This window comes from Sminthopsis crassicaudata, chromosome 4 (assembly GCF_048593235.1).
Source record: "Sminthopsis crassicaudata isolate SCR6 chromosome 4, ASM4859323v1, whole genome shotgun sequence".
Taxonomy (NCBI): domain Eukaryota; kingdom Metazoa; phylum Chordata; class Mammalia; order Dasyuromorphia; family Dasyuridae; genus Sminthopsis; species Sminthopsis crassicaudata.
Window position 1 is genome coordinate 28655096 of NC_133620.1, and position 21115 is coordinate 28676210.

Consider the following 21115-nt stretch of genomic DNA (forward strand, 5'->3'; position numbering starts at 1 on the left):
CAGGTCTTGCCTTAGTTCTTCCTTCCTTCTCAGTACGCTTCTGCCTCCACCACGGAGGGCTGTGGTGGGAGCAGTGGGGATCATCAGAGTTTGGCCTGATAGCCTTGCCTCAAAACAAAGGCCAAGAGAATAATGGAGCCTTTTAATTAAAACAATATATTGATAAAATGAGTATGTGATTTTTTTTCCTTTATGATGTAGATTCTATCTCTACACCATTTCACCCTAACCCCAGTCTTGAATTCAGTCCTTGGAACCATCCTGGTCATTCCCTTTCCTGCAATTAAGCCTCCTGTGCCACTAAGAGAACGAGGGTGTCAAGGCCTCCAGGGGCAGTCATGGTCTCTTTGATGCTGTGGCCTCCTGACAGAAGGAAGGAGTTCAGGTCAAGCGCCTGAGTCTCCTGACCAGGCAAAATTAAGGCCAAAGGGCAGGAGCAACCTAAGGAAACAAGTACAGAAATGATCTCCAAGGAGACACAGTGCCCTCGACAAGGGATGCTGCTTTGTGGTTTTTATTAGAACTTTAAAAAACTCATTACAATTCACTTATAAATAGCAGAAATTAGGAACACCAGCCCATAGACACATGGGCCAATTGTGTGGGCCAGAGGCTCAGGCGACTACAATAAAAGGACATGATTTCCAGAGCAGGGTAATCGTTGGATGCAGAATCACACAGAGAAAACAAGGAGCTTCTGAGCATTGGACGGGGGTTACCAATAGCTTGCCTGCTCACAATTTGCCAGGAGAGTGCCCTTCACCCAGCTTGCTGCCAGTTTCTGGAAACAAATCTTTAATTGTCAAAGTGGCTATAAATGAGAAAAATGCTACAAGAGTCACTACTATTCTCATGGCTTTGAACCAGTTGGGATAATGGGGCAAGAGGAAGATTTCATTGTGTAATGATACCCCAAAGCCCAAGATCAGCAAGACAAGGGCCTCGGGGAGTCCCTCAGAAATGAGGAAGGCGTACCACGAGAACACCAGGGGGACCCCGCTGCAGGCTAAGTTCAGGAGGTCGGGCTTGGCTGGGCTAGCTTCTGGCAGTGTAAACCCCCACCTGGCCCCCCCCAGGAAGGCCAGGAAGCTGGCTCCGTAGGCCATCTGGGTAAATGCCAAAAGGGGTACGTAGGTCTTGGTGGCCATCATGACCACCGGAGGGGCCACAAAGGGGACCAAGCCAGTCACAGCAACCCACAGGGCTGTCCTTGGGGCGTCCTGCAGGTAGCTGAGAGTGAGGGGGGGCCTCGAGGGGACCATGGGCGCCTTCTTCTTGAAGCAGCAGCTTGACGTGCGATAGTCCCTGACCCCATCCTCAGCCCCCCGACCGGACGTGAGGGGCCCCGGGGTCACCCACACAGGGGGTCCGCCTGCCACGCAGGGAGTCTTGAGGACCTGCAAGAAAAGGAAGGACCCTTAGCCAGGCCCGCGGCCATGCGGGCAGCTTGGAGGCGGCCCATACAGAGCCCTGGACCTCTAGTCAGACCCGAGTTCAAATTTAGTCTGGTACATTTCCTAAGCGCGTGACCCGGACATGTCAATCTGTTGGCCTCAGTTTTCTCATCTGTTAAATAGGCACAATGCCGGCACCAGCCAGCTGGAGTTGTTGGGAAGAGCAAATAAGATGCCGTCTGCAAAGCGCATAGCAAACGTTCAATCGTCAGGTCCCGGGGCTGCCGGGACCCCGCAGAATTCGCACCCAGGCTGACCCTTTAAGGGGGGTCTATTCTTCCATTCCCCCATCCCCAGCCCCGATAACCTACAATTTCAGAGCTCTTTAGCTCAATCCGCCGAGCGCATGATTCCACCCATAGGGGCCGCCACCTCGGGGAGAGAAGGAGCGTTTCCTCAAGGCCCCTGGGCCAGGCCCGGCCCTCCCTCCGGAGCGGTCGCAGCCGTTGCGTGGGCGGACAGCGAATGGCTTACCAGGGAAGAAGCCCGACGGCAGCCACGGAGGAGGCGGAGCATGGCAGCGGCGGCTGTGAAGCGAGGAGCGAGCCGGTTCCGGTTCCGGCGCGCCGGGGAAAACAGTGCGAGTAGGAACTCGGCCCGCGCCTCAGAGTTCCCAATTTAGCTTCCGGGAACGTAGGGATTCAGGGTTCTGGTTGCTGTTTCCCAAGGGCGGAACTTGAATAGGAGGGGCGGAGTCTGGGTAATCTGGGAAAAACTCAATGGGCTTGTGACCCGGCTCAGCAACCCAGAACTCACAACCCTGCTCTCAATGAGTATACATTTTAACAGCATTTGGGAGATCCGGACTCACCGCAATCCCCAATCGTGAGTGAACTATGTGCCTTCCCCGATTTCACATTAGTCTATGCGCAAGCGCGATTTGAGAACTACAAGTCCCGAAAGGCAGTGCGGCAGCGTTCCGCAAACACCGCGGAAGTAGGGACCAGAGGCGGAAGGCAGTTTGTGGAGAGCGCATGTGCAAGGATATGGGCGCATGCGCACAGCCGGCGCCGAGAAGCTCTTTAATATTCCCCTCCCCCAGCCTTCATCTCCCGCACAAGCGCGCGAGCCTCGGCCCTCACGCAGCGCGAGGAGGCGGTGGTGGCGGCGGCGGGGGGCGGAGTCGGCCAGAGCGAGGCGGGCGCAGGAACTACCGCGGCGGTGCTGACTGTTTCTGCGCGGACACAGACACGGACGCGGGACTTGTCCCAGACGGAGAGAGGACTCAGGCCGCCCCAGTCGTCGCGCGCCGCCAAGTGAGACTCGAATCGCGGGGCCCGAGGCTGGACCAACGGGCTGGACGGGGGGGGGAGGGGGAGGGCGGAGGAGACGTTGGGCCGAACGCGGCGGTTGGGGGAGGAGCCTCTTGGCTCCGCCCCCTAAGCGCGCCTCCGAGTCGGGGCCGCGCGCCTCGGCCGCCATTTTGGGCAGAGCTTTGTTGTGGTTGTGAGGCGGCCGGCGGCGGGGGCGACTAGGGGCTCGGTGAGTCGGAAGGCGGGCAAGGGGGGGCGGGGCGAGACCCTTGGTATCCAGGAGGCTCCGCCTGAGACGGGAGGGGGCGACCCCCCGAGAGCCTGGCCCCGGGGTGATCGGAGGGAGGGGGCGCGTGTGGGAGCTTCCCCTCCCCCCTTGGACCCGAGCTTGGAGGGGTGCTGAGCCGTAGAGCGGCGGGCGACGACCTTGGGAAGGTCCGGAATGGGGGGTGGGGGGACAAAGTCCAGCTGCAGTCTGGGCCGGCCGCGGGGGCAGGGGCGGGGTCTCCCCGGCCGCGCTGTTGAGGGGAAACCCCGAGACTTGGGGGCCGGGCTGGGGGGCGGCTCCGCTGTCATCTGGTCCCTCCTTTCTCTCGTCTGGGGCACTAGTCAGCTGTCAACCTGTACGCATTAAGTGCCTACTGTGTGTAAGGCTGGAGGGATTTGGGGGGCTCCCGGGTCTGGGTTCGAGTCGTGATGGGGGGGCATCCCTTCTGGAGATCTCGAAGTGTCGAGCCGGTCTGTAGGCACCTACACGACCCCGGCACCTGACGTCCGGGATGGTGACAGGCTGGGGGGGGACAGAAGCAGTGACCTCAGGGAGGGCACCTCCCATGGGAAAGGAGGAGTAATCCGGACAGAAAAGAGTAACTTAGCTGTGGGGATTTTTGTCAAAATTGTAGGTATGTGTAGATTATTCAAGGAGTCAGAAAAGTTTTAAGCAATTTAAGCAAATTAACTAATTTAATATTAATAGTATTGCTAAGTTGACTGAATATAGTGATAATATAGTGTTTTCCAAGTCCTTATACGACCTAATTTTCAAATTCCATAAGTTACAAAATTAGAATAACTGTTTTTATTTTAGTTACAGAAATGTGAACTTTCTCAGCCTCTCTATAGTCTTTTTTTTCCTCAAAAATTTGCACTTTTTATTTTCTTATAGTAAAATATTAGATATACCCAAATATGCTTGTTGGAATCAAAGGCTGAGAACAGGTGGTTTGCCTTGAGAGTCAAAATGTTCAAGAAAATAAATGGAAGTGAAAATAATCTACAGTAGGAAAGTCTGTAGCAACTTCATTTAGTTACTTCTGTTTAAGCTTATCTCTGGCACATAGTGTGTGCTTAATGTTTATTGACTCACTGAAAATGATCATTTCAAAATCTCTAATATTACCTCATGGTGGGTGAAGGAGAGTGAAAGGAGTGGTAAATATGCTCCCTGTTTGTATATACTAGCTTTCCAGGTCAGCAGGCTAAAAATAGTTGATAAGAGTACTTACCTTTACTGAATGGTTTTCTTATTTTGGGGACTGGGTTTGCCGTTCCTTTGTGGTGCAACTGCTATAAAAGCATCTTTTGCTATTTAATCCTGTCGTTAAGCTGTTGCTTTGAAACACAGTGTAGTCCACATGCAGTGAATGTCTTTTCTGTAGTTATCAAATCTTCATGCACATAGTAATTTGAACTCTGGAAAGGAGTTCCTCAGGGTATTATTTCCATAGATTATTTCCAGACAAGGAAACTGAGGCTCAGCTAAGTTAAATATCTTTTGACCTGGGTCAAACAGTTGATAAATGTCAGAAACAATATTTGATCCTGGTTCTTAGTCTGATATATACACTCTAAACCTCCCTCTCTTCATTAGTAGAATGAGACTTGTTTGGAGTAAACTCATTCTGCTCAGTAATATTTGTAATTGGATTATACCTGTTGCTTAGAAAATGTATGCAAACTCCCATTTGAAGTGGTGCTCTTCTCACATCCTAATGAATTGTGTCACAGAAGTCTTTTTATTCCATTTGAAAGATGAGGATACTGGGATCCAAAGAGATTGAATGACTTTTTTAGTATCTCAAAGTTCTGGCATATTATTTGTTTATCAGATGAGGAAAAAAGTAAATATTTTGGGAAGAATCAGTGAACTTTACAAGAGCACAACCTTTGTGAGAAGCCTGGGTTGGAACCTCTGTTCTAAATAAATCATAGGATTTAGAGTTAAGATGTGAACTACACTACACATGTTTTGTTTTATTTATCTAGTTTTTAACTTTTTTTTTCTCCCATTAGCAAATATTTACCATGGGGTGGGGGTGGGGTTCCTTTTTATAGGTGGGAAAATTGAGGCAGGGTGGAGTCCCTGGGTAAATACTAGGTAGAGCCACCGGCCTGAAGCTCTTGGGCCTTGCTAGAAACTCCTCCTCCTCCTATCCTTTGAAAATGGGAGTGATCCAAATTCCAGAATTGGAATTTCCCCCTCTTCCCCCAACAAAGCATCTTAGTCCTACCTTGACCTAAACAGAATTGATCAAGTCAAAGGCATCTCCACCCTTTGCATGGAAACTTAGAGAAAGATATTACACTACTCTCTGAGACTGCCAGTCCAAGCTTGTGTACCTCTGGATTGCTCTGATTATTAAGTGAACTTTTTTTTTTACCTCATACTTCTATAGAACTCAGGGCTTCTGGGTCTTTGGAGCAAATCATTCACAACTTGGAGCTCCACTTTCATCAGCTATAAAATGAGATGGTTAGACTAGAAAAAGAAAAATCGTGGAATTTTACAATTGGAAGGGAACAGGCTCTGTTCGGGGCAGAGTGCAGAGAGATTATTGCCTCCCTAGTCCTTGACACTGTCCCCAGTCACATCAGCTTTTTTTTTTTTTTTTTTTTTTTTTATTGCTGTTTCATAATATTGACTTATGGCACTGATAGCCTACTGAGACCCTTGGATCTTTTTTTAGATGAGCTGCTGTCTAGCTACTTTTCCCCTTCTTATAAATGTGAACATGATTTCCCGGACCTATAAGTTTATTTCTTTTCAGTTATATCTTACTAAGTTTAGTCTGGATTCTAGCCAGCTGGGTAGTGCAGTGGATAGAATGTAAGCCTGAGTTTAAATCTGGCTTCAGATACTTGCTTGGGCAAAATCCCTTAATACTGTTTGCCTCAGTTTCCTCATCCATAAAATGAGCTAGGAGGAAATGGTCAAAATAAATAAACGAACAAACAAAACAAAAAACAAACCCCCTCAATATCTATACCTAAAAAATGGGTCACCCAGAATTGGACAAGACTGAACAACAACTAGCCTTTTTTTTAATCTTTTGCTTTTGTCATCCCATAGGATAGCTATACCACCTGTGCCTTTGTCCAAGTATTAATAGAGATATTAAGAAGCTTGAGTGTTAGAATAGATCTCTAGGATATACTACTACTACCACCACCACTACTAGTATTTCGAATTTATATAGCATTTTAAAGTTTTCAAAGTGCTTAACAAATATTTTATTATCACAATTATCCTGAAGGAGGGAGGGAGGAGGTGTATACTTTTCTTCATCTTATAGAGGAGGGTCCTGAGGAAGCCAGGTGAAGTGAATTTGCCCAGTCACCCAACTAATAGGTAGGATTTGGATTATTTTGTCCATTGAACCATCTAGTTGCTGCAGAGACCTTCTTTTATTTGACAATACATGATATAATATATTTACACACTAATTATATATATATATATATGTACATATATATATATATATATATATATATGTTGAATTTAATATTAAAATTAATTTCTCCATAGATAGTAGAACAGTTTGTTATACAATTTGATTTTTCATTTTAAGTATATACTAAATTTAATGTTATTGTACATTTTTAACAAAATTCTTTTGGATGATTTTTTGGGAGGAATAGGGCTAGGCAGTTGGGACTTGCCCAGGGGCATACAACTAGTAAGTGTTAAATGTCTGAGCCCAAATTTGAATTCAGGTCTTTCTGACTCCAGGGATGGTACTTTAGCCACTAAGCCAACTAGCTGCTCCCAATAAATCTTTTTAAGAATATGCTTGCCATTGAAAAGGAAAATCAAAACTTGCACCATGCATCGATCACCATGTATCATGATTGGAGGAGAGATACTAAGAAGGTAACATTGGTAGGTCTTGGCAACAGATTGGATATGGTGGGTGAGAGAAAGTAAAAAATTAAAGATGACCCCAGGTTTCAGGACTGGATAAGTTGAGGATGGTGGTGCCCTAAACAGTAGGAGGGAAGTGTATTGTGGACATGTTGAGTTTAGATGTCTTCAGGATATATCCAATTTGAGATGTCTAAATAGTAGTTGGAGATGCAAATCTGGCAGTTAGGAAGAGAGATCCAGTCTGGATAAAGTGATTCAAGAATCATCAGCATAAAAGTGACGATTAAATCCATAAGTGTTGACGAGATCACACAGTGAAATGGAATAGAGCAGGGCTTCTTAAACTTTTTCCACTCTCTTTTCACCGGAGAAATTTTTATACAACCCTGAGTATTTATATAAAATAAGTATACATAGCAAACATTTACTGATAATAAACCATAATTTCATGTTCCCCATATTATTACAAGATCCCATATGGGGTCATGAACCACAGTTTAAGAAGCTGGAGTATAGAAGAAGGAAAGTGCCCAGGAAATCCACATAAGATTGGTCGAGGGGGTTTGTTTTTTGTTTTGTTTGTTCGTTTATTTATTTCGACCATTTCCTCCTAGCTCATTTTATGGATGAGGAAACTGAGGCAAACAGTATTAAGGGATTTTGCCCAAGCAAGTATCTGAAGTGATATAGAAGGAAGTCTTGGCAAATGGCCTCAGTTGTTTCAGCAAAAGTATGAAGTCCTCAACTAAGAGAAAAAAGGAGATTAATTGAAAAACTTGACAAGATTTGGAGTAGCAAATCAGGGAAGATAAGGATTTCCTTGCTACACTGATTATGAACCATAAATTTGTAATAACCCAGTAAGCATGGTTTCACAACCACTTTCAGCTCTATTAAGCAGCATATTAATAAGATCAAAGAAGGAAGATGTTAGGAATAATCCACGTTTGAGTGATTTTAAAGTAAAGAATGGGGTACAGTTGAACTAATTCACTAAGGGTCAAGATAAAGAGGAAAGAGTTGTAGGTAGGTAGTATGGGGGAGAAGACGTGAAACAAAACTGGGTGAATTATTGGAGGTCTTGATGTGGAATAAGAGCAGGTTAGGGATCATAAGACAGAAGAAAAAATGGATTAATGCAAGGTTTTAATTAGAAAAAGAAATTTCAGAGTTCTTGAACATAGAAGTAGAACATTTTGTGTGAGAAGGCAAGGTCAAAATCTTTGTGAATAACACGTAAAGTAGAACAATACGTCAGGGGAAATGAGTGAGCAACTAAAAAGCTAGGGAATTTAAGGGGCTATTATGAGTGCTGAGGTTTCCTGATATATAAAGGCAAGAGAATGAGCGAGCCAGGAACTAAACTTAAAGAAGGAAGGAAGGAGAATATCATGAGGGTTTACCAGGATCTGGAGCAATTTGGAATTATGCCAAAAGGGACTTTTAAAATGTTGTTATATTGTAAAAGGTAAAAAGGAGGCCACTTCTCCCACATAAACTCTAGCAAATAGCTTTGAAATTTTCTAACATATCTCCTTTGACTCAGAAATCCTTCTGCTAGATGTTTAGCCTAGGAGTTGCAGATAAAAAGGTCTGATATATTCTAAAATATAATGACACTTTGTAGTATCTAAGAACCAGAAACAATCTTGATATCTTTACAATGGGGAATGTATAAAGTAGCCATTGCAAAGGCATGAAAGTGGGAGATGGGAGCATCATATTTGAGATACAGCTGTATCACAGTGTAAGGAGAGGGAATGTCTAAAAGGCTAAAACTGGTCTGATCCTTGCTTAACCAGATTGTGCTCATCTTTGTATTTTCCTCAACATCCAAGAACAATTGTGGACCCAAGAGCTGTATGTTCAGTGTAAAGAATGCTTTTTATTTTGCAAAGTAGGTGTTAGAGCCTGAGTTGTTTCATAAGCCTAGAGAAACTCACTAGTTTAGGAGGAAGCACTATTAAGAAACTTTTCCTTTCATATTTTAGAATGCAGTGATAAGTAACTATTATTAAAACCCTGAGTTCCTGTTATACAGGTGAGGGGAGAAAAGCTGTAGGATCAGTGGTTATTTTTATTTATCAATATATGAGAGAATTTTGAGTTGAGATTTTTCCTTTTTCTTCTTGGAAAATAAAGACCCATTTTTAGAGAACCTCCAAAGAAGATAGATCTTTTATGGGCATTTCCTGAAGGAGCCATGTTTCTCTCCATATATGGTGAGAATATGACATAATAACATTGGTGCATACAGTATAGCATACAACTACAGTGACATTTTTTGAAAAATGCTATCATTTTCTGAAGTTTTATCGAGAGAAACTTGAGTGCTGGATAGTCTCTATATAAAAGCCTCTCACTAGAACATGATGTAATATGACTTGCATTAATACAGATCAGAATTTTTACATTAAGATACTGTAGAGTTGTTTTTTCTTAGTTTGTAGAAAGTAGAATGGGCAGTTAAGATATGATGCTGTGGATAGACAGCCAGAAAGGGACCATCTTCCTAATTTCAAATCTGGCCTCAAATACTAGCTGTGTGATCCTGGGCAAGTCACTTAAACCCTGTTTTCTCTCAGGTTCTTTCTTCATCTGTAAAATAAACTGGAGAAGGAAATGGCAAATCCATTCCCATATCTGTGCAAGAAAACTCCTAATGGGATCACAAAGAGTTGGATACAACATTGAATCACTACTATAAGGTAGTGGGTGGCTTATTTTGTAAACAATTTAAATTAGCTCAGCAGCCATTTCTTAAGCCTTCTCTACTGGGGTTGGGAAGTCATCCCAGAGGGAGAGAATAAGAAAGACTACTTCTTGCAAAAGGTGACTTTTAAGCTGAGTCTTGAAGGAAGATGGGGCCAGTGAGTAGAGGGAGCATGCCTGGATGTGAGACAGCCAGCAAAAGTACCTTTCAGTTGGGAGATGGCGTATTGTGATGGAGTGTATGTCTGCTTGAGTGACACATCTAGATCTGGATCATAGAGTATGTGGGAGTTTTCCAAGAAAACCTGGAAAGGTAGATAGAGAACAGGTTAATATTTGATGCTAGAGCCACTCGACTTTATCAGAAGGGGATGACATTCCCATCTTCACTTTAAGAAAGTTGTTTTGGCAGCTGGATGGACTAGAATGAGGAAGAGCTTGAGGCAGGGAGGCCAACAAGCAGTAGCCCAAGGAGTGAGATGATTGGGCCTGCCTACATCAGGATGAGTGTCTATAAATATAGGAGAAACCTTGCAAAAGTAAATTATTAGGTAGATTTAGCAAAGTTTTATTGACAAGACTTGGCAACTTGTTGGATGAGTGGGTGAGAGTAAGTTGACACCTACGTTGTAAGCCTGTGTAAATAGGAGGCTGATGGTAACCCTGACAATAGTTGACAAGTTTGGAAGGAAAGTGGTAACTAATGCTTCTTTCAAATTAAGTTTTGTTTGTGAAATAGTTTCTTACTCAATTTATATTTTCAGAGGGGAGGTTTACTTCTATGATCCTTTCCATTAAATTCCTTGTTAATTTAATAGATGCTTTCATATCAGAATGCAATATTTGCTACTCTTGAATAAGTAGGTTAGTATGCTGCTGATACAATATAGAAAATCCACATCCAGCAATTTACCTCAAGAGTATTAACATTGTGGGGCAGCTTGATGGTGTTATGGATAGAGCACCAGCCTTAGAATCAGGAGAACCTGAGTTCAAATCCAGCCTCAGACACTTAACACTGGGCAAGTCACTTAATCCTAGTTGCTTCAAAAACAAACTATCCAAGAATATTAATGTTTCTTAAAACTGTGCCAAGTTAAGTTTACACAGACAAAAGACAGTTCCTGTCCTCAGATTGTTTGTATTCTACTACATTGTTACAACATGATCACAGTTAAAAACAGAATAGTAGACCAAGCTTTAAATAATGACTAGAATTCATATAGCCCCCTAGTTTTGTAAAGTGCTTTACATATGTTTTCATTTAATTCTCATAACCTTGTGAAGTAGAAGGACTTTACGATGAGGAAACTGAGGCACAAGGAATTATAAGATTTTTGCTTTGCATAAGAGATAAGAGGAGGCAATAGAAGTCACGTCCAGAATACAAGCCTAATCCCTCGTCCAAATGGCTGCAGCCCTTCTGAAGACAGATGTTATGGCTTTTCCTAACCCTAGTTCTCTTTTCCTGGCTAAATATTCTAATCATCTTCCTCTGTATGGGCTCTTATCAGTATCCTCCCCAAAATGTAGAGACCAAAACTGAACACAATATTCTAAATGTGTTCAGACCAGGACAGCATAAAGAGGAACTAACGCCTCCTTTTTCCTAGAAACTCTGTCCTGTTGGTACAGTAGCTTAAGATCTCATTAGCTTTTTTTTGGGGGGGGTAGGAGGGAGGAAGGCTGTTACTGCTGATTCCTATTGAGCTTATTTAATTTAAACCCACTATTTAAAAAACAAACAAACATACATCTTTTCCACAACAATTACTATCTATTCATATCACCTGCATCTCAAATTTATGGAATTGGAGTTTTTTTTGGTACCCAGGTACAACAAGGTTATTATATTATATCGTTGAGTTTCATTTTATTAGATTCAGCCTAATATCTTTTTGGATATTTACTCTGTTGTAATCCAGTCAACCATTCAGCCTTGTGTTGTGTTGTGTTACCTCTTCATTTGGTGAGCATACCACTTATGCCTCTATTCAAGTCATTTATAAAAATGTTAAATGTCAGAGGGCATTAAATTATTACCACTCTATATCTGACCACTAAGCCAGTTCCTTTCCCTCAGGCTTCAAACCTTTGTTTTTAGTTTTGCCACTTTATTAGGTTATTTAATCACTACTTACTATTGAGTATTCTTTGATAAGTTTTATTCCTTTCTCATTGTCACTAGGAAGGGAATAAGTATTATATTGCCCATATCAGGCACCAAATATCTTATTTAATGATACTCTAAAGAAATTTTAAATAGAATACTATTATTGTACCATGTCTTTTATCACACTGTAATTTATAACTGGTCTGCCTGACTTGTAATTACTACCCTTCCTCAGAAGAAATCACAACACTGTTGCTTACAAATGGGTAAGGATTTAGTATTATCTACCAGATCAAATATAATTTGCCCTCCAAGTCTTTCACAGGCCTTTTCTGATCTGCTTTTCACCCCCCCAGAGGAAAACTTCTGTTCCTTTCAGGTTACTTTTGCTTCTGTCCCCATCTGCTTTTCACTGTTCCAAGTCCATTCTGTTTTCCCTTACCAAAATGCCCTTTTCTCTAAAAAAACCCTGCTCTGCAATTAACTTTAAGGTCTAGTCTTTAATTCTAACTTAAGCTCTTATATTCCATATTCCACATCAGTCAGTAGTTTTAAATAAAAAGTTAATGCCCTTTAAAAATTGTTTACCAATATATGCCCTACCCACTTTTATTTCTACCATAACCCTAGTAATAGTAATAAAAGCTAATACCAATATTGAAGCACTTTTAGAAAAAAAATATTCTTAAGCCCATACTCTGACAGAAAAAGTATGTTTCTTCAGTTTCCTTCAACCAAGTTTGGGCATTGGGTTTCTTCTGAATTTAGTTGAAGTGGTTATTGTTTGTATTCTGGTTCTGCTTTATTTTTTGTTTCAAATCATATAAGTCTCATGTTTTTCTAAATTTCTTATTTTTGTTCTCATAAGAATATTCCCATTTTATTTATACATTGTAGTTTGTTCAGTATCTCCCCAGTGAGCACTACTTTAATTCAGTGTTTAGCTACCCCAAAAGCTCTGTTTTGAATAATTTGATACATAGGGACCTTTCTGTCTTTGATCTGCTTGGGGTATATGTCCATTCAAGGGACCATTAGATCAGAAAGTATAAATAGGTTAACAGAATTTTTTTCTTTTATTCTTGTCGTGACTTTTTTCCTGAATTTTTATATCACACATTTTAACATTATATACTGTCTTGTTTCTACAATTTTGGTTTTACCATGTCTGACCAAACAGGTAAATTGTTATAACTGTTTTCTAGAATGTCAAGTGTAGTAGATAATAAATACTACTTGACTTTACTAAATCATACAATCTTGTCAGGAGAAATAATGACACCCCCTCCACTCACACTGACATCATAAGATTTTTTTTTTTTTTTTATTCCACATATGTAGTATTCTCCAATTATCAGTGTTTTGCCAGGCTAAGTCAGCTCAACTTTTGAATTTCCTGCCTGTTTGTACCACTGCCAATTATACCTTGCCAAAATCCTATTCAAAATGATTCCTGTTGTCTATTTCCTGTGTTCCTTTTGTGCAGAAAATCGCAAAACCACACTAGTTGGACCTACAGCAAATTTATGTTATCAAATCTTAACTTCCTAGCTATCTCTACACTTTTCTCCCTAATCCTAACCTTGAATTCCATCCTTGGAACTATCCCAGGCTTTGTCTGAGCTTTCACTTTACCTTGCCTGGAATTGGGCCTCCCATGCCACTTTGATGAATTGCCACCCATCCCACCCACTTCCAACTAACCTTTTTATGTTGTCTCTGCCTATTAGAATGTGAATTCCTTGAGGGCAAGGACCAACTTGCTTACTTGTATTTCTATCACCTGTGGCTCAGTAAATGTTCAATAAATGCATGCTCTATCTCATAACTAAGACCTCATTGCAGCAAGTCAAATATTCTACTGGCTATGCCCTCTCCACTGCAGCTATTGCAGACCTTCTCAAGGCTTCTAAGGCACCCCCCTTCCACACCTTGTCACCTGAAGATATGTCACCTCATATTGTAAAAATTGAGGCCCTGTCAAATGACAAAGGCCGGAACAGTAGTCTTCTCACCAAAGCTAACTGTCCCTGCAACTTCACTGTAAAGAAGCTGAGAATATATCCAGGGACCAGATGTCATTTGAGCCTCAAGGCCTTTTGTTGAACCAGAACTGTCCCAGGCCTTGTCTCAAGTACTTAATATCACCTAAGCTGGTCATCTATTTTAAAGTCCTTAGGAATCATCCAGGACAACTGTGTAGATAGATCATTTGTGACATCATATAACAACACAAAGCCTACAGACCAAGTATACATTTCAGCTCATCTTTGTGATTATCTGAAATATTAAACTGCTTTGAATGCTTATTTCCATAGCTATTTCTAATAATTAAAGGCTTTATATTTTGAAATATATGAATATCTTCTTTTCTACCTCCTTGATTCCTAAATGTCTCTGCTAAAGTTTCACCCTTTGTATAAAGTCTTCCTTAATCTCAGTGCCTTCCCTCTGCATCTCTAGTCTCCTCTGTGTAGCTTGTTTGTCCTGAGCTATTTTATGTTGTCTCCTCCACTAGATTATGAATTCCTTGAGAGCAAGGACTTTTTACCTTAGTATTCTCAATACTAAGCACAATGCATGGTATATCATAGCCCCTTCATTGTTTATGGCCTTGACTTAAATAAATTGCACTTTTTTTAAGTTCTTAAAGGTAAACCTTGGGTATTTATTTATTTGCTGAGGTTGTTGGGATTCAGTGACTTGCCCAGGGTCACCAGCTAGGAAGTGTTAAGTGTCTGAAGCTAAATGAACCTCAGGTCTTCCTGGCTTCATCTGGGCTGATGTTCTATCCACTGCGCCACCTAGCTGCCCCCTTGGGTAATATTTTTTCCTGCAGATCTGCCATTTTTAATGGAATGTTTTATAGTATTTTGACCTGTCAAATCTAAACATGTTCTTTTGCATTTTGGGATCAGGCTATGGATCTAATAAACTGTCTTAGATTTGGGTTAGTAACAAAATTTATTTGGTGAGAATTACTGAAATATCTCAACAAGCAATTTTGTAACTTGTATGTGGTCTCTCTTTTTCTTCTTTTCTTTTTCCCTTTTTCTGAGGCTGGGGTTAAGTGACTTGCCCAAGGTCACACAGCTAGGAAGTGTTAAGTGTCTGAGACCAGATTTGAAATCAGGTCCTCCTGAATTCAGGGCTGGTGCTCTATCCACTGCGGCACCTAGCTGCCCCTCTCTCTTTTTCTTTATTAAAATGTCCTTCCCATTTCCACCAACTCCTCCAGAAGATTAAAAAGAACAGGAGAAAAGAGAGGCCCGTCTTCAATGTACAATAATAAATTATTTAGAATTGCATTATATTCACCTACCACAGTTTGTTTAGCCATTTATTTTTGTACATAAGAGTTCTTTGCTTCTTTCTTTGGGCTATAAGCACATACAGTTGTATTGTTAGATCAAAAAATATTATGCACATTTTGATAATTTAGGGGCAGAGGTCTAAATTTTTTTCCAGAATGACTGGACTAATTCACAACTTCAACAACAGGGCACTAGAATAATTGTTTTCCTCCAACTTCTCCATTTTTTTATCCTTTTTTTGTTGACTTTGCTAGTGTAATGGATAGAAGGACTCATCTGGAGCATTTTTTCATATGAATATTAATAATTTGTATTTCTTTCTCTAAACTTTTTGCTTAGACCTTTGACCATTTTCTCTTGGTTTTATATATTTGAATTAGTAATTCCTTATATATCTTGAAACTGAAATCTGTAACAGAGAAACCCACTGCAAAGAATTTCCCTTACACATTTTCTTTCAATTTAATATGTGAAACAGTATTAAAAACTAATATCCTATAATCAGAATTGTTTCTTTTACCTTACTTGATAATTTTGCTTGGTTAGTCATGAATTCTCTATTCATAAATCTGAAAAGTAATTGTTTTTATTCTTTTTATTTGTTGTCACCTTATTGTATCCATTTAAACCTTGTCTAGGTATAGGGTGAGAAATTAGTCTATTACTAATTTCTTCAAAAAAAAAAAAACCACTAAAGTTTTTTCCCCATTGAACTTCTTAAGACTCTTATCCTAGATGCATTAATTTTGTTTGTGCATACTGTTTCTAGTTTCACATAATCAGTTATCAGTTTTGTCATTTGTAGTTGCTCTCTATCCCTTGTTTAGCTAAGAATTCATTTTCTACCCAGAGATGTAAAAGTTATTTACATATTAGGACTTCCTAATTTTTCCTTCCTAACTTTTTCCACTTACAAACTCCTTTTTGCCCAAGAAATTTTTATGTGACCAAAGGTATATAAAAATAGAAATAGGTGGACAAATCAAGCCTTTCCTGTTAATTTTTTAATCTAATAAGGAATTCTTTCTCAAATAATTTGTGTTTTCCTATTTTTTATTTTTATTTTATTTTGAGGAATGCACAACGGGGGTTAACTGACTTGTCCAGCATCCCACATCTAGGAAGTATTTGGGGCTGGATTTTGAACTCAGGTCCTCCTGATTCCCAGGGTTAGGTGCACTACCACCTAGCTGTTCCATTTTCCAGTTTTTTGAGCACTGAATTAATGAGCTTCTACTTTCCTCTCATTTGATCTATTTTAGCTCTTGATTTACTTTTTTATTTTTAACCAATACCAAATGGTTTTGATACCTACTTTTTTATTTTATGATATAATTTAAAGTTTGGAAATACTGCTGCTTTTTCATCCCTATTTTTCATTATTTCCCTTCATATTTTTAGTTTATTTTTCCAAATATATTTTATTTTATCAAGTTCTATAAAGTATACCTTTATAGATAATTTGATTTCTATGACTTTAAAGCTGAATTAACTTTGTTGTATTGTCCTTTTCGTTCTATGATATTGCTCAACCATGAGCACCTGAAATTGATACCTCCAGCTACTTAAGTCATTTATTGCTCTTAAGAAACACTTTGTTTCAAGTATTTTGTATTCCCAAATACTTTAAATATATTTTGTAGTTTTATTTAGGATGATGTTTCCTTTTGCATTATTGCCTCTGGGTTTTTATTATGTAGAAATAAATGTAGATTGTGGGGAAGAGGATAATTTTGTAACCTACAACTTCATTGAAGCTAGTAATTGTTTCAGTATCTTTGCTTATTCTTTAGGATTTCTAGGTCTTCAGTTTACTTATCTTTGTCTTTTATTTCTTTCTCTTGTCTTATTGCTATGGTTAACATTTCTGGAATTATATGATTGGGAAGAATGGGCATCCTCTCTTTACTCCTGTATTTATTGGAAAAGACTAGTATATTGTTTCATATGATATTTGATTTTGGTTTTAATTAGCTATTTTTTTTTTTTAAGATCCTTCTGTGCTTATACTAATTAATTTTGTACTTGGTCAGAAATTTTCTTTGCATCTATTGAAATAATCATGTTTCTAGAGACACTTTGGTTTTAGTTATGTTGATTGTTTTCCTAATGTGGCACTATCTATCCTTGCTTTCCTGGTATAAATCTAATTCTCCAAAGTCAGTGTGATAGGAATTTACTTAAAATTTTTTAATCAACATTCATTAATGATGTTGCTCTGTAGTTTTTCCCTACTATATTTTTACCTGGGTTAAGTATTAGTATATTTCATAAAAGCAATCCAGTAAAATGTTTCTGAGTTTTTGAGAACAATTTGTGTTGTTATTGTTTTTAAAAGTTTCTTAGAATTTTCTTAGTCACCAGAACTTGGAGTTTTTTATTTTATTTAGTTCCTTTACAATTCGTTTTTTCCGAGATTGGATTAAGATATATCTTTGATCTTTTATATTTTTTGAAGGTATTTATTTCTTTTTTGTTTCTCGGTTTATCAGCATGTAAGTGTATAATAAGGCTTTTAGTCTTGTTTATTGTTGGTTTTGTAATATTTTAAATGCATATTCATTTCATTAATAATTTCCTTTTCTGTTTTGTTAGTGTTTTTATTGATATTTTTTCCTTAAGACTGCTTTATCTGTGTCCCCTAAATTTTAGTATGTAGTTGTACCATTATCATTTTCTTTCACCTAATTATTTTCTATGAATTTTTTTTCCTTTGTCTTACTCAATATTTTGGATTTCATTGTTATGTCTATTTCAGTCTCTTTTCTTTATGTCCCTTGAACTGATTAGTGCTCTTACTGTTTTATGATCTGTAAAGGATATATTTGCTGTTTCTGTCTTTTTATATTTATTTGAAGTATCTGTCAGTGTTTTTGTTTGTTTTGTTTAAGTTCCGTTTGTATCTAAATTTCTTAGCAGTCCTTTTTACAAGATACCTTAAATCTATTAACTTTTGTTTGTCCAACGGTTTGTTCACTTTATTTTCTCTCTGGTTTATCATTTCCTTAGAATGTCTAAAACATAGAGATTTTTTTTAAAAATCTATCATTATCATATTACTGTTTATGTCTTCTTAGAATTCAGTTAATCTTATCTATGATATGATAGGTGCTATAGTAGAGAAAGCTTTATTTAAATGCCAAACTCAAGCTTTTTGACTAAGTTAGGAAGGAACCATTGAATTTTTTGAGAAGAGGCATAACCTGTAGTAGTCCTGCATCTATTTAGGTAGCTTTGTGGAAGATGGCTTGCAGAGGCACAATGAAAAAGTCCACTTATGAATCCATTGCAGTAGCCAAAGTTAGAGGTTCCAGAAATAAGGTAGAGGCTATATGACTGAATGGGAAGAAATGGGAAAAATGAAGACTGGAAGCTGATGGATGGATGGTGGTTCCTTTCTCTCACCCCACCCCAAGAAATTTGGAACTTTTGAAGAGGGGAAAAGTTGGGGGAAAGCAGGATGAATTATATGTTTAATTTGAGTAGTCTGTAGAACATTCAAAAAAGAAGAGTTTAGAAGAAAGTGGCTGAAGGCATAGTTTTGGACCTTGCTAAAATTGTACCATTCATCTCTCTCTTTAAAAAAGAAAAAAAAAAATTCACCTCTTTATCTTTTGGCTTCATTCAAGGTCAGGTGAGTAATGAAGGAAAACATTAGTTTATTAAAAACTGATTTATATTGAAGACATTGAGGATGCATTTTAAAAAACAGTCTAATTCCTCTTTTCAAAGAGCTTGCCTTCTAATAAGGAAAATAGCATGTATATAAATGAATTGAGTATAAAATATATCCTATGCACACAGCAGGAGGGGTGGCACCTTAATGCATAGAGCACTAGGCTTGGAATTGAGAAGTCTCATCTTTCTGAGTTCAAATCTTAGATCTTTACTAGCTGTGGGACCCTCCACCCTACTTGCCTTAGTTTCTTTGTCGATAAAATGACCTGGAGAAAGAAATGGACAAACCTCTCCAGAATCTTTGCCAAGAAAACCCTATTTGAGATCCTGAAGAGTCAGATACAACTGAACAACAACATAGACAAAATAATTTCAGTGTTGGAGGTAGAATAAGTCCTAACTAGAGGGATGAGGAGAGGCATTTAAAAAAAGAAAGAGAAGGCATATAAGAGGCTGATGAGAGGAGTGAAGAGCCTTTACTTGGTCCTATACTTTGACATATAACAAGCCTACCTCCTCTTTTGGTTTTACAGGTCCTCCATGCATGAGACAAAGAGAGCACAAAAGGTATTCCCATTTCTGAGCAGGTTGCAGCATGCTGAACCCCCTACACATCCATTTCTCTGTTGCTGTCCGAGGATTCTATCATCCTAATTCTTTTAAGATCTGGTGTTGTATACCTCAGAGCTCAGAGCCTAGGAAATGCTGATATTTCCGAAGTGGAGGCAAGTGACAGTGTGCCTTTATCTAGATCTTCAAACAGTCCTGTCTACCTTCTTGGGCCATTCTAAGCATAACTCATACTTATGTGGAGCATTGAATTAGAATGTCAGATAGTATACATTTTTCATGTGCTTTGTTTATTTATTTGGTATAAACAGAAGAATCTTTCTCTTCTCCCTCCACCCCCTCATATGTCAAATATTAGGTAAGGGGGCAAGGTAGGCAAGTTCTAGATTAGTTCTTCCTTATGGCAGCTAGGGTGTTGATGAGTTCTTCTCTTCCTCTTGGCCTGGAAGTGAATTCCCACCCCTTTTTTTTTTTTTTCTTTAATCCAATTTTTAATACACATTACTTTATATTAGGAGAAAAAGAACAAAAGGGAAAAAACATGGGAGAGAAAAAGAAGTAAACCTAGCATGTCTTGATTTACATTCAGTCTCCATAGTTCTTTTTCTGGCATTTTGCTGTTTAAAGTCTATTGGTATTGCTTTGGATCATTGAGCCACTGAGAACCAAACCTTTCATAGTTGATCATTGCACATTCTTGCTGTTATTGTGTACAACGTATTCTGGGTTATGTTTGTTTCAGTTCATTCCCACCCCTCCCCACCCCACCCCCCCTTTTTAAAAATGAACTTAAGGATTCACTTATCCTTGGAGACCTTTAACAAATCTATGGCCCCACTCATAAGCAAAGCCACACACTTCTCAGATCATATCTCTCACATACTTGGTATGCCACCCGAGGTGGTGGGAATGTCGTGGCTTTGGAATGTTTTTGGTAATTTTCTGGCCTTTGTTGAGGCCCACAGCTATGGGGTATCATCAGATGGCTGTGGCTGCAGTGCTATCTAGCCTCCAATGGCAGCCACAGCAGAAGGAATCTCTTTTATTATACTGAGATATAATTAATGATCCTGAATAAAGGCAACACTAGGTCTCTTTGCAAGTACTATCCAGTTTGAAAGTTGAAGCACTTAAGTAATTCAGAAACTCAAATGGATCTTGTCCTTATGTATCTGGAAATTCTCTCCAGTAATGCAGATTGCAATCCATCTGTGCAATTGTGCCTCCCATAGGTTCATTAAAGGATGGGCTCCATATTGTTATTTATTTATTTTGTCTTTTTCTTTTCTTTTCTTTTCTTTTTTTTTCCTAGAAAGCTTTATATAAAAATACAAACACATAATAAACAAACAAAAAACAATTGTTAAAGGGAAAAGTTTTTGTGCAGTGGATTGCAATAACAAGTCTGTACTTATACTCTCTCATATAAGTGGTCTTATTAGCTTTTTATTTTCAAAACATATGCATGGATAATTTGAGAACATTGACCCTTGCGTGGCTTTGTGTTTCAGATTTTTTCCTCCTTTCCTCCATCCCCTCCCCTAGATGGCAACTAATTCAATATATTGTAAATATGTTAAAATATATGTTAAATCCACCATGTATAAACATATTTATACAATTCTCTTGCTGCACAAATCAGATTTAAAAAAAAAAGTAAAGGAGTAAGAAAACAAAATGCAAGCAAACAACAAAAAGAGTAAGAATGTTATGTTGTGATCCACATTCAGTTCTTCAGTCCTCTCTCTGAATGTAGAAGGCTCTCTCCATCACAAGATCATTGGAACTGGAATCAATCATCTCATTGTTGGAAAGAGTCCTATTCATCAGACTTGATCATTGTATAATATTGATGTCATGTGCAATGATCTGATTCT

The 21115-nt window shown here is 39.2% G+C and overlaps 2 protein-coding genes across 6 annotated transcripts in view; one reads left to right on the plus strand and one right to left on the minus strand.

Moving 5' to 3' along the window:
• Positions 1-138: 138 nt before the first annotated feature.
• TMEM69 (transmembrane protein 69) lies at positions 139-2719 on the minus strand. Its single transcript, XM_074266074.1, has 2 exons — positions 1929-2719; positions 139-1397 (listed from the first exon to the last, which is right to left on the minus strand). The coding sequence occupies exons 1-2, from the start codon at positions 1968-1970 to the stop codon at positions 735-737; spliced, it is 705 nt and encodes a 234-aa protein (XP_074122175.1). The 5' UTR covers positions 1971-2719; the 3' UTR covers positions 139-734.
• The window catches only part of GPBP1L1 (GC-rich promoter binding protein 1 like 1), a 62747-nt gene continuing 44207 nt past the window's right edge, over positions 2576-21115 (plus strand). For 2 of the 5 annotated variants that reach the window (XM_074266070.1, XM_074266072.1), the window contains exon 1: positions 2576-2710. The gene's annotated coding sequence lies outside the window, so the exon portion shown is untranslated. Of the gene's footprint in view, positions 2711-2852; positions 2937-3224; positions 3331-21115 lie in introns of those variants that run through there. The other 3 variants (XM_074266069.1, XM_074266071.1, XM_074266073.1) reach the window with 2 other exon arrangements.

Coding starts and splice junctions, on each gene's coding strand:
- TMEM69 (XM_074266074.1), bottom strand. CDS start 1,970: ATGCTCCGCCTCCTCCGTGGCTGCCGTCGGGCTTCTTCCCTG. Junction 1,398..1,928: donor GCCGTCGGGCTTCTTCCCTG/GTAAGCCATTCG, acceptor CTTTTCTTGCAG/GTCCTCAAGACTCCCTGCGT.